This window comes from Ambystoma mexicanum, chromosome 10, assembly GCF_040938575.1.
Source record: "Ambystoma mexicanum isolate Mex_15411 chromosome 10, UKY_AmexF1_1, whole genome shotgun sequence".
NCBI lineage: Eukaryota > Metazoa > Chordata > Amphibia > Caudata > Ambystomatidae > Ambystoma > Ambystoma mexicanum.
Window position 1 is genome coordinate 1537529533 of NC_090932.1, and position 12836 is coordinate 1537542368.

A 12836-nucleotide genomic window follows, 5' to 3' on the forward strand; every position below is an offset into this window, starting at 1 on the left:
CAGTTTCCAGTCTCCTTACCCCTTTACTCAGAGTCGAGATTCCTTGGTTTTCTTCTCTCTTCCGGTTCTCTGTCCTGACCCTTGCTCACTTTGATTTCCCTTTTCCCCTGTATATTTCTGTTACAGTTCTTGTCTTCACTTGTGCCTTGTGTAATTCCTTTATTCAGAGTTTGCCTGTTGGGTTTCCAGCAGGCAATCTCTGCCCCTTTCCTTTGTCGCGTTTCCGTATTGTACTTTTTGTCATTGTTAACGGTGTGCTGGTTCCTGTTTCAGGAGCCAGTCATTGTTCAGTTCCTGCTGGACCCGTACAGGCTTCAGTCTTGGAAGTACTGTTACCTTGTTCGTGCCTTAGGGTTCAGACACAGACACCCACTGCGGTTGCTCCTTTACATGAGCATTCAGAGTGGGGCCCTGTAATAGTAACCCGTTCAGAAGGCTGGAGTTTCCCTGGCTCTGTGGGAAACTCTTCCCCCATTCTGCGTACACCCAAGAGGGAAGAGGGAACCTAACTTGTTTGTTTTACTTGTACTCCCTGCCCCTTTCTGTTCGCTGCCTCTGTTGCCCACCCTTTCTCGTCTGCAGGACTACTTGTACTCCTGCTTCTTGTGTACTTTTCTCCCTTTGGCTTTGTGGGTGCGTCTCTACCCGCAAGCCCGTCTGACAATTACAGTCAACTGCTTCAATTTGCACTAGTAAGGAGACCTTCCTGAATCCACAAAAGGTCAGGACTTTTCAAGAAAGATTCAAGCAGCAGAAGAGAAAAGGCCAGCTGGATTTCAAGAGTTCTCCATCTCAATCGCCTTCAAGTTCATTGGGAATGGTTGAAGGTTTGGTGTATCTTATACAGACATCTCATGGACAGGTAACCAAGGAACCAGAGCTGTAAGGTGGTGGGATTGGAGTTGCAAGTCAGCTTTAAACCTGGGAAACAAAGCATAAGAGACCATATGGGGATGTACAGACAGGTCTCTCAGACAGGTCTCTTTCAGATGGAGCACACCCAGTTGTAGAACAACTATCACATGTTGCACTGTCGCCATCTTGGAGTGCGTGTATGAGGTGCATCGGTTTCATATGCAAACGTCATAACCAGCTCCCAGCAGCACTCTCCAAACCTCTGCTGCCATGCACCTTCACTTCATGCGCTAACAGACATTCCTTAGTCTGAATCGTTTGGCCGCGCTTGGAAGCTGCACGTGCATCCCAACACTGCCAAGCATATCTTATCAAACGACTGCAAATTGTGCAGAATGCTGATGCCCGTTTTACCTTTGGAATGAAGAGGTGAGATCATATCTCTCCTATTCTACGCCAACAAAATTGGATACATCTTTTCAAGATGTTTTGTATCATCTGTCGGGCCTTGTAAAGTCATCGTCCAGCCTTTCTGGTGGATAAGCTCTGATGTTTCATTTTTTTCGTTGCCTTGCCATTGAAGCAATTGTTTTGGAGCCTCTTATTTATGCTACTAGCCTGTCCAACTCTAGAACACAATACCTCTTGTGTCTTATTAACAATAATTTATTTATGTCCACCTTAATAATATGGCTATTATTACTATTTCGCATGCACACGTCTCTTTTCTCGGCCCTATCACCACATACCAAGAGACCCTGAGGTGAACATTTACTTAAAATATCCATAATATAACTGAGGAATATATTCTATTGTTTTTATTAATGGCAGAAGACATCAGACATGACCCAAAATCGTCAACTATCATTCTATAAATAACATTTGATTATCCACCAAATACAAAAAATCGAAAGTGCTGATCATAAAAATGCACAATTGAGGTAAAATGCACAAGCATTGCATATAAGAACCTTTAACAAAGAGAAAAATATAGTTCAAAATAGCAATACAGTGCACATGCTAGTGCCTGCGATACGGCCAAGGGCTTTTGCTGGTCAACAAAGTTCAATCACCCCGACTATAATAAGTAAAATAAAACATCTATGATACATTCTTCCAAAACATAATCCTTCAATCGTCCCCTGCCCCCGATCTTTCTGAACCAATACTACAGCACTGTCAATGTAAAAACATGTTTTTCGGAATTGTAGTTTATAAACTTGCTATACCAAACTCTTCATACGATTGGGGGGGGGTGGGGGATTAAGCGTGAGGAATTGGAGGTGGGTGACTGATATTCCCAGACTCTGCCGAATGCCAATTGGACCAATATGATAACCTGAAAGACAAGTACTTCGCTTTTAATTCCCAGTGCCAAAGAGCCTCATTCTGAATCGGTGCCAAAAAGGATAGCTTATCGAGTAGTGACCGAGCCTAATGAGTTGTTGCTGCCAATTTAAAGAATACCTCTTGCCCAGAAGCCTTACAGGCCTGGACAGGCTTCCAACACAAATCAGTTTGTCTCTTACTCATCACATTTCGCACACCTATGATTTGTGGTAGTGCTCAATTTAGTTTATCTAAATGGTTTACAAAACCAGCAAAATAAAAGCTTACATTGGTTAAGCCTCTGATTCCCTCTTGCTAGTTCTTAAGCACTGTTTCACTATGCTTTCAGAGTCATCCCCCACTGCTTGACACAACATGCCTGCCAAAATATTACAGCTGTACAATTGACAATATTGTGTAATTAAGTTGTTTCCCTCAACTCAGAGAAAAAAATGCCCCATTAACTCAACTATCTTAGGCAGTGGAGCTACTGTCAAAAGGAAGGGTCTTTGCAGCAGAAATTTGAAATCATCTTCACAGGGATGCTAAAGCGATGAACTAAGTAATCAAAGGCCAACATTGAGCCCTCCGTCAAACTGTCCCAGCTGAATCACTTCCAATGCATATCGCCCACCATTTGTCTCCCCATAGAATACTGTAAGAAGGCGCAATTTACCCCAATGATAGGTAGGAGCAGGTAATTCAGGGAGCTATATTTGCATCTAATGTCATACCATGATTGGACTAGAACTGGCCCCCTTGTCAGTAAAACCGCCTTCAAACGGGAGGTTAAGACAGCCCAATTGAACCTTTTCCCCTACTTAAGCAGCCCCTCCAGCCTCTTTTTCTTTGCAGTTGCTGAGCATGTGCAAGTGGACCTCGGTCACGTGGCTTAAGCCCCACGCGCCTTCTTAGCCCTTGCCTCCTCCTTTCTGCTCTTAACTCTTATATCAACGGGGTCCGAAGTGAAGGGCAGAGAAAGAAAAGGGCAATTCCTGTTTGGACTGGGAGGACCCAGGGGCCCCCTGCTCAGAAAACAGGTAAGCATGTGCCAACAGGTTTTTTTATCTCGCGCCCCACAGGCGATCACCAGGCAACGCCAACATCAATGACATCACCCCTCCACTAAGGCATGGACTCTGCAATGTAGCAACCTCACCCACATCAGCTTCAAGCCCATTATCACCCCCTCACCGTCCACCACACGGGTCCACAACACAGAAGTTTATGCTCGCCAACGTCCGCTCAGCTATCACCCATGCAGCAGACACTGACAACCGAATCACTACACATGACCTTGACACCATCTCCATCACAGAGACCTGGCTGACACCCACCTCCACCCACCTTCTAGACGTCCTTGTCCCCAATGGCTACAGCATCCAGCATGGACACTGACTGAACAAGACAGGCAGGGGCCTAGCAGTCATCCACAAGACCTCATGGCCCTGCACCAGAGTTGAGGTCAACAACATTGGCTCCTTCAAAGTCCTCTCCTGCCACTTCCCGTTCTCCCCGACGGACACAGTCACCTTCCATCTTATCTACAGAGCAACCAAACCCAACACTGCCTTTATTGGAAACGTCACCGACCTGGTCACTACTATGCCCTCACGCACCCAAACAACATTTTCCTTGACTAAATCAACCTCGCAGGCAACAACGCCACCAAACCGATGAAGGAAGCTCTCCTCGGCCTTCGACACCCACAGCCTCACGCAGCACACGAAAGACCCAACACACGAGAAAGGTAACATCCTCGACCCAATCATCACTGCACTGCCTTCCCTCCACTACAGCTGTCCTCGCCTGCTTGCCTGGTCTGACCACCTGGCTGTGCCTTTAACATCATGCACACCACCCCAGTCAAGCACTCCCAACAGAAACCCATCAGACAAATCTTCAGTTCCTTCAAGAACTTCCCGGTGGAAGCCCTCACGGAAGACCTTGCCAACCTCCACCTCACATTGACCGAACACCCACAACCGAACTGTGACTCTTTACTGGAAGCACTCTCTCAGCTTCAATCGATCGACACGCACCTCTGAAACAATGCATCTGCAAAGGGAAACCGTCAGCACCCTGGTATACGCAAGAACTCAACCTCTGCAAAAGAGTCATCAGGAAACAAGAGAAAACCTGGCGCTGTGCCAGGACCGCATCCGACCTGACGCTCCTCAAGGAACTCGGAGCAACCCGCCGACAATTAATCAACACAGCCAAGGCCTCCTACTGTCAGCAGAACTTAACAAAAGCAGAGCCCTCTTTAAATTGGTCAAGCACTGGGTCAACACGCTACCCGGCCCTGCCATACCACACTCATCAAAAAATCCACTGCATTCAACACTTTCTTCATCGACAAAATCAGCAAGATTTGCCAGCACAGGCACCAGCTCTGCCTCCACAGACCCCCCTCACCTACCTCCTCGCGAAATCTCTACACCCGGGACAACATTCAAGACTCTTGCTACAGAGGATCTAGTACAAACCCTGGCCTCCCTCAAAGCAACATCGTATAGAGATGACATCCTCCCAGCATCCATCCTCAAGACCCTCCATGCAGAAGCTCTCCAGCTCTACCGGGAGATCATCAACAGCTCCGTAACTCAAGGCACCTTCCCATCCACCCCAAAGACAGGACAAATCCTCCCTCTACTAAAGAAATCCACTCTAGATGCCGACAACTTAAGCAACTTATCATTCATTACACATCTTCCCTTCCTAGGTAAGATCATTGAGAAAGTGGTAGTCGTGCAACTGCAGCAACCCATCGACACCAACAATCTCCTCGTAACCTACCAATCCGGGGTCAGATCCAGATGAAGCATGGAGACGGCAACCATATAAGTAGTCGGCAACGTGCTCAAACATCCTTGACGATGGGAACCCCTGCCTCCCGGTTCTACTCTACCTCTCTGACGCTTTCGACACAGCAGACCTCCAGGCGCTCACGGACACCCTACACCAGCGTATGGGGATCAGCGACCTTGTACTATGCCGGTCCTAGTGCTATCTCGCCAACCACCAGCAGTTTGTTCAGATGGACTCCTCTAGATCGCCAATGCTGCCCATCACCTGTGGAGTCCTGCAGGGTTCCAACCTCTCCCCAGTGATCTTCAATCTGTATATGAAGCCTCTGGGAGCCCTCCTAGCCACACACAACATCCACATCCACCAATACACCGACAATACAGTTATACATCAAGATCGACGCCATCAAGAACATCCACAGGCTCAAAACCTGGCCTCTCGCTGATCCAGTCTTGGATGTCCAGTGCATACTTGAAGCTCAACCCCACCAAGACTGAATTCCTACTCCTCACCAACACCACCAAAGCTCCAGACATACAGACCTGGCTATCAACCATGAACTATGAGGGCTTCACACCCAAGCTCACCTCATGCGCCAAGTCCCTCGGGTTCCACATTGACAAACACCTCTAATTCAAAATACACATAGCTAAGAAAACTCAACAGCTTGGGATCAGCTCGCCATCCTGCAGAAAGTCACTCCCTTCCTCCCTACGGACAGCTTTTAGTTCCACTGTTAAAGCACTGGTTCTATCCCACTTGGATGGGGGCAATGCCCTCCCACAAGGTCTCCCGTCCTCCTGTGTGCCCTTAAGAAGTGTTCTACATGCGACCGCACGCCTTGTCAAAGGTCTATACAGATACAAGCACATCACCCTGGCCCTCATCGGACTTCAGTGGCTCCCACGAAATCACCTTCAAGTCTTGCTGCATCATCTATAAGGCAGACTCGCTCGAATCACCCAGCTGCCTTGCGGAGAAACTCTGCATACCTAGTGGACAGCGCATCATCAGAAGCCGGGACACATGCAGACTTCAAATCTGCTGCTTCAAAAAGTAAAGGACCAGAAAACAAGCCTTCTCTGCCTACACCCCAAGACTATGGAACCTCCTCCCTGTCAGCATCAGACTTGCTCTGACAATTCAGAAAATAACTCAAGACTCACCTCTTTAAGGAGTCTCCCCTCCTCAACACCTTTGCCATCACGTCGCCCACCCGCGCCACCTGACTTGCTAGACACCGCCCACCCCCCTCCTCCTTGCCACCCTGTACAGCTGTACCTCTCCTCTGTGCCCCTATGTATCATACCCCCGCTGTATATCTTTCTGTTAACTCTGAAAAACACTCTGTTGTGCATCTGTATTGTTGTGTACCTCTGTAAAGTCTCTGTTGCTTCTCGAAGCTAGGTCCGTGCTCAATAAATACCATAATAATAATACTAATTATTATTATAATGCATATTGGGGAAAGAAAACCCTCAGATTTCCTATCTCAGGTACAGGCAGGTCTAACTAGGTTGGGGCAGGAAGGACCGTTTATCCCATTTAAAGATGGGCCTTCATGACTCGATACGTGCCAACTGTGTAAGGACAAGACTTAGAATTGATAAACATATTGAAAGTAGGACCAATCTAACTGGTTTGAGCCTGCCGGACACTTGGGTAAGGATAGTCTGCCACTTCTGCATAAGTGCCTGTACGCCCCTATGTACACGATCCAGATTTTTCATCCTGGTTCCTGCTGGATTAGTATACCTTTTATATATACTATACTATTATATATTATACCTAGCAACCTGATGACCAAGATATTACAGACCGTTCCAAATTATAGATTCTGATTTGTTCTCATTAATTAAGTAGCCAGACAATTAATCAAACAATCTCAGGAACAGTTTGAGTTGGGGACAGAGGTAAGAACTACAATGTCATCCACATACAAAGTCAGTTTGACCACCTCTGTCGCCCTTGGAAAATTGTTTGATCCCTTCCTCCCTCTGCAAGTGCTGCACACAGGTTAAATGAATAATTAAAAAAGCAAAAGGGGATGAAACCCCTGCTTAGTCCCATTCTTAATTTTAAAAGCCCTCGTGTCCTCACCTCCCAGTCCCACCAATAAGAACAGGTCCTGGTAATAGGCCTTAATTATTCCAATAAAAACCATTAGGATCCCCAGTCTTGATGTCACAGCCCATAGAAATGCCCCACTCCCCTGATCAAAGGCCTTTTGTGCATCTTGAAAGGTGCAGTTGTGCTGGACTTCCGGCCCCTCCTTCACAACATCAATCATAAACCATCCAAGATGTGTATGCTTGGTCATGCCCCAGTTCGGAATGATGCAATGTTCGAGTTTATGACTGATATTACAGTTCACCTTTGACAAACATAATACCAGCATTTTTTAGTACAACTTGCTGTATGTATTAAGGAAATCGACCAATAAGATTTTACCTGCATTAGGAATAGTTTCAAGGTTACAACCTTCCATGAAAAGGGGCACACTTTCATGCGCCTTGATCTCCTCGATCAGTCCAAACAGAATTCAAGCCTCCCTAAATGTCTGGAAGACTTCCCAGAGGATGCCCTGTGGCCCTGCTGCTTCACCTCCTAGTAGAGGCTGATAGTCTGAAGAATCTCTTGCAGCTTGCTTGGCTGAGCTAATGACTTTTGTTAGCACTGGGAAGATGATGAGAGCTGAAGTTGAGCTAAATATTCTTGAACATCCACTGCCTCTTGACTCTCCCCTGGATTATACAGGTCTTTGTAAACGTCTGAATAATTCCCTGTACTCCCTTGGATCATTAGAAATTCATACATCAGGGTTTTTGATCCCTACTGGCTGTTTTTCTAAGTTGGTAACTTTATAACCTGTTGTGCCAGTACCTTACCCATAAAAATGTCCTGCCAGGACCATATGGTCCCTATATGATAGGGTGTGTTTGTTAACAGTTTCTTGGTAAAATTGATCCAATTGCTGCTCTATTCAAAAGGAGCTCTTGCAGTATACCCAGTGTCTTGACTAAACCAGAATGCCTTCAAGTGAACTTGCTCTAGATCTTTTTTAAGTCAAAAGAAATGCCATTCCAATTTCCGGCAGTTGGTTTGTCCTTCACTTGATTGTTGGTGGTGCCAATCTCCTTGATAGTGTACGCGTTGTGACGAAGAAGAGTAAGACTTGAGAGTAACAAAGACTACCAGTAAATAATCTGCATTTTAGTTCTATGAAGCTTGGTTCTGTGATAATATGAGCACTTCCCGTCTTCAATTACCTCATGCATTACCTCACCACACATTTACTTTCTTAAAAGTAACTATTCCAGCAAGAGGTAGAGAAATTCATTTTTTAAACTACAATAGAACATTAGAGGCGAAGAAAACATTAGGTAGCAGGCGTGCCGATTCAGCACACCTTAATGTTTATAAGCCATGGTTTATATTTAGGGGGTCCACGGGCCATACCTGATCATGCCTGTATTTCGCAGTCGATTTGTGTGGTTACCAGCCTGGAGCTCAGCCTGCAGGCTGCTGAGGTTGTCTTTGCTACCGCCGGCGATCGTAGTGCCCGGGCTCTGATCCATCAGACTGAAGGCACACAAGGGAGAAGGCGAGAGAGGAACTTGTTAAATTATATAAACAGTTTTACTCTGAACATCATTTCACACTGCACACTACACAGACCTAGAGGGAGCCAAGTAGACAGACAGACTAACGGACACACAAAAAAGCATACAGTTGAAAAGTATACTGTGACGATCCTTCAGATGGCATCACTTCTCCCCTTCAGATGGAGTCACTTCTACCCAGGGGAGAATCCCTTCTCATGAGGCTGGGGAGGTAGGGCCACTAACCAATAGTACCTCTGTGGGTGGTAAAATGCAGCAGGATCTCATGGGGAAGGACTACTCTCCTGGGAAGGAGGACAGCATTGGAATGCACAATCCCTTTAACCCATACCCGGTCATCTGACGTTCGTATCTGGACAATATGGGTCTAATTTCATGTCTAAAACCATGTGTTACTGTGAACATCGAACTACCCTGATGGTTTAGGTACTGAGATGAAGAAGCTCCCGAGAACACTACAAGTGAGTGGGAAAAACACCAGAACAGCTGTAGTCAATTGAATGGACATACGTCAGGGCGGACCTTACTAGATCAGGCCGTCGGAAACAAATGAAGACGGAAGGGTACCGGAAAGGATACCAGAGAGAGTACTAGAGAGAGAACCAGAGAAAGAGCCAGAAGGGTGAAGAGGAAATGCTAGGGTGCGTCGCGGCTGGAGAGAGACTCGTGAATGAGAACGGAGACCAAGGAGGGGGCCAAGAGAGTGAGAAAGAACAAGAAGGGCTTGGCAATCAAGGCCAAGTCTATCACAGAAGGAAGAACAGGACAGCTCGAGAGAGAGATAGAGGGGCATGGAAGATGTGGTTCAGGAGAATGCATGAGGACACCCTGAGATAAATGTCACCCAGCTTAGCTGCCATCATGGCCTGGATATGGCGGCACTTCTTTTTAGATGCATTATATCCCGTGTGCTCATGCCATTTCCTCCTTATATACCGTCCTCCTGGTCCTCTGGGGAATTTCGGCGAACTTCTTACAGACTTCTTGGCGGACCTCCAAGTGCAATATACTCACCTGGTGATATTAGGCGACCGCAATTTGAAATGTAATTCTCCCAGGCACCCTGCCTTAAATCTTTTTTTTGATTGTCTGCTGGACCTTGAATTACACCAAATGGTACGGGCCCCTACACATAAGCTAGGTAATACCTTAGATCTGATTTTCGCCAAAGAAACCTTACTGACTCTACAGTCAGTTGAACCTGTATTATGGTCAGACCATTCCTTGATAACCTGTTTGTTCAACATAATGGGACCACTAGCTAAGATTCTGGCAACCAAACTCTGGCTGCGCTCTTGGCATTCTGCTGATATCCAAGGCCTGGTTTCATTAGTTGCCGCTAAATGCAACGTGAGCTCGGCCGCTTACCTCTCTCTGCTGTCTCAAACATTTCATGAGGCTGCAGATAAGATAGCTCCGTTGTGACTTGTCCAACCGCGCAGACTGCCTTCCTAGCCCTGGTTTTCTGACCACCTTAAAGCAGTGAGGCTGAAACTGAGACAAGCTGTGCACAAATGGCGTACAATCTATGATCCTTAACACAGAACACTATATAAGTCACTACTCGGCAGCTACTAAAGCAGCTAAAACACTATAACTATCTGAGAAAATTGAAGCTGCCTTATGCCAACCTAAAGCCCTGTTTCCATTTGTTAAGTACCTTTCATCATCAGCTAAACTTACCTCACGTGTTAGACCTACATAGAAACTGTGTGTTGATCCATCTCAATTCTTTATTACTAAAATTAGTAATAATCGGCTGACTATCTTGAATGCTGTTAACACTTCCCCTAGCAATGAAGGCTGTTAATTTCATCCCTCAGTCTTGGCAGGCACCACGAAGTGGTCGTCCTTCACGAAGTTCTTGGAAGAAGCAGTTTTGGCTGCTATCCAAAAGATTAAGTCATGTTCCCCCTTGGATGCCATTCCTGTGGCTATTATGAAAAAGATCTCCCCAGATCTTCTGATGGAAATCACATAACAATTCATGTCAGTCTGGGTTAGTTCCCCCCGAGCTAAAAGCTGCTAGGGTTATCCCCTTTTAAAGAAGCCATCACTTGACCCTACTGTCCTGGCTAATTTTCATCCTATATTTCTTCTTCTCCCTTTCCTCAAGAAACTGCTCGAGTCCCTGGTGTCACCTCTACTTTCCACGTTTCTTGAATCTTCTCTCTTCCTGGACCCTGTGCAGTCCAGCTTTAGGCCTGGCAGAGGTACAGAGAGTGTTCTGGTCTCTGTCCAGGACGATATGACCATGCTAGTGGACTCAGGTGGGGTGGGCGCCGATTCTATTAGATCTATCAGCGGCATTCAACACTGTCAACGACCCCATCCTGTTGTCCCGTCTTGCCCAGATGGGTGTATCTGGTCAGGTACTAGCCTGGTTCACCTCGTTCCTGGCGGCTCGTTCTCAGGCTCTCTCTTTTCCGCCTTTTCTATCTGCCTCTTGTCATCTTAGCTGCACAGTTCCACAGGGTTCTTCCTTGTCTCCAATTCTATTTAATATTTACATCTGGGCACTTGTGTGTCTCATCTGCTCCTTCGGCATCAGGTGCTTCTCCGATGACACTCAGATCCTGATCCGTTTAGATCTTGATCGGGCTGAGATGTCCTCGTGCTTGAGGAGGTCCCTGGCTGCTGTGGGGGAGTGGATGAACCACAATTGGCTCAAATTGAATGGAGACAAGACAGAGGTCTTGGTGGTGGGGTGCCCTCCCGATCCCTCACTTTGGGTCTCTTCCTTCTGGCCTTCTTCTCTTGGTCCCCTCCCCACCCTGGCGGGGAAGGTGAAAAACTTGGGTGTAGTTCTGTCGGCTTCTTTATCTATGGATGGTCAAGTTGCAGCCGTCTCTCAAGCAGGACACTTTCAGTAACGGGTACTGAAAAAAGTGCTCCCCATGATCTCTGAGCCTCTTCGTCTGCTGGTGGTAGCAGCGCTGGTACTATCCCGGCTGGATTATTGCAATTCTCTTTACCTGGCCCAACCGAAGGGGCTCATTCAACAACTGCCCGGGTGGCAACTGGCACCCCTTATGGAGCTCACATATCCCCGGTATTATGATTGCTTCATTGGCTGCCTGTGACCCAACGTTTCAGGTTTAAGGCTTTATGTATAGTACACCGGGCTCTGCATGATCAGGGTGCAGAGTTCCTTCGGTTAAGGTTTGCACGTTAGCATCTTAACCGTCAGTTGCGTTCCGCATCTGCTGATTTGCTCATTGTGCCTCCCGACCGACGCATGCGGATTGCCGGTCGGGCCTTCTCCATAGCTGTTGCTATATTATGGAATGAGTTGCCGCTATCCATAAAGAAACTCTCTAACCATCTGGCCTTCGGAAAGGTGGTAAAGACACTCCTTTTCTAGGCGGTCTGGTCTTGGCTGCCTTTTCTGTTTTTTAGTTGTGGATGTTTGCCTGACTTTCTAGCGCCAAGATACCTTAGGGTGGCTGTGCGCTCAAGAAATTCTCCTAATATAAGAAATTCTCCTAATATAACATAACCCAGCAGGCCGCTCAGTGTTGGGGGAAGAAGTAGAAGTAGAGACTGGAACATATATTCTATATGAAGACCGAACATCAAACGTTATCAAAAATAAACTTGGTGTCAGACAAGTAGAAATCAGACTGCGACCAAGTACGAGAGGCTTTTCTCCCCGGCAACACAAATTCCCCTGACGAGCGGAAAGCCTCTCCTCAGAGGGCCGGCAGAGGACCCAACAGAAAGAGTTTATGGCAGTGCGATGACCTGTAGTGGGTGGACTGCCGGGTCTGACAACTAAGCCGAGACTGCTACCACAGGCTTGATATAGAGAAGGGAGAACGAGCCAGGGCAAACTATGGAGTGCTGGTTGTGCTTGGGCCTATATGAGAAGGACAGTCAAAGCCACTATTGACATTAAACACACGAGCGGTGCAAGACTCCAAGAATTGGAGCCCTGCAACAGAGAAGGCCGATGGCGTCACCCGAAATCCCACCGACTCATGAAGCATCCCGACCCCAATACATATAAGAATTGAGAAGAGACGCAGTCCATGAACCCAAGACCCCCAACTCCCTGAAACGCCATAAAAGGGTGTTATCTTATTGACCCTGAAAAGTACAACAGAGGGGCCTAAAAGGGTTGGAGGCCCGGGGATAGTTTATGCTCTCCGAACATCAAATCGCTGGAGAAAACCCTGCCAAAGGAGAGAATCACAGAACGCACCTTAGAATAGTCTC

General features: G+C 46.9%; 1 protein-coding gene across 2 annotated transcripts in view; it reads right to left on the reverse strand.

The window, feature by feature from the left end:
• Positions 1–12836, reverse strand: part of LOC138492526 (uncharacterized) — a 625416-nt gene that overhangs the window by 60416 nt on the left and 552164 nt on the right. For both annotated transcript variants that reach the window (XM_069619746.1, XM_069619747.1), the window contains one exon: positions 8455–8577. In XM_069619746.1, the coding sequence (XP_069475847.1) occupies positions 8455–8577 (123 nt within the window). The remainder of the gene's footprint in view (positions 1–8454; positions 8578–12836) is intronic.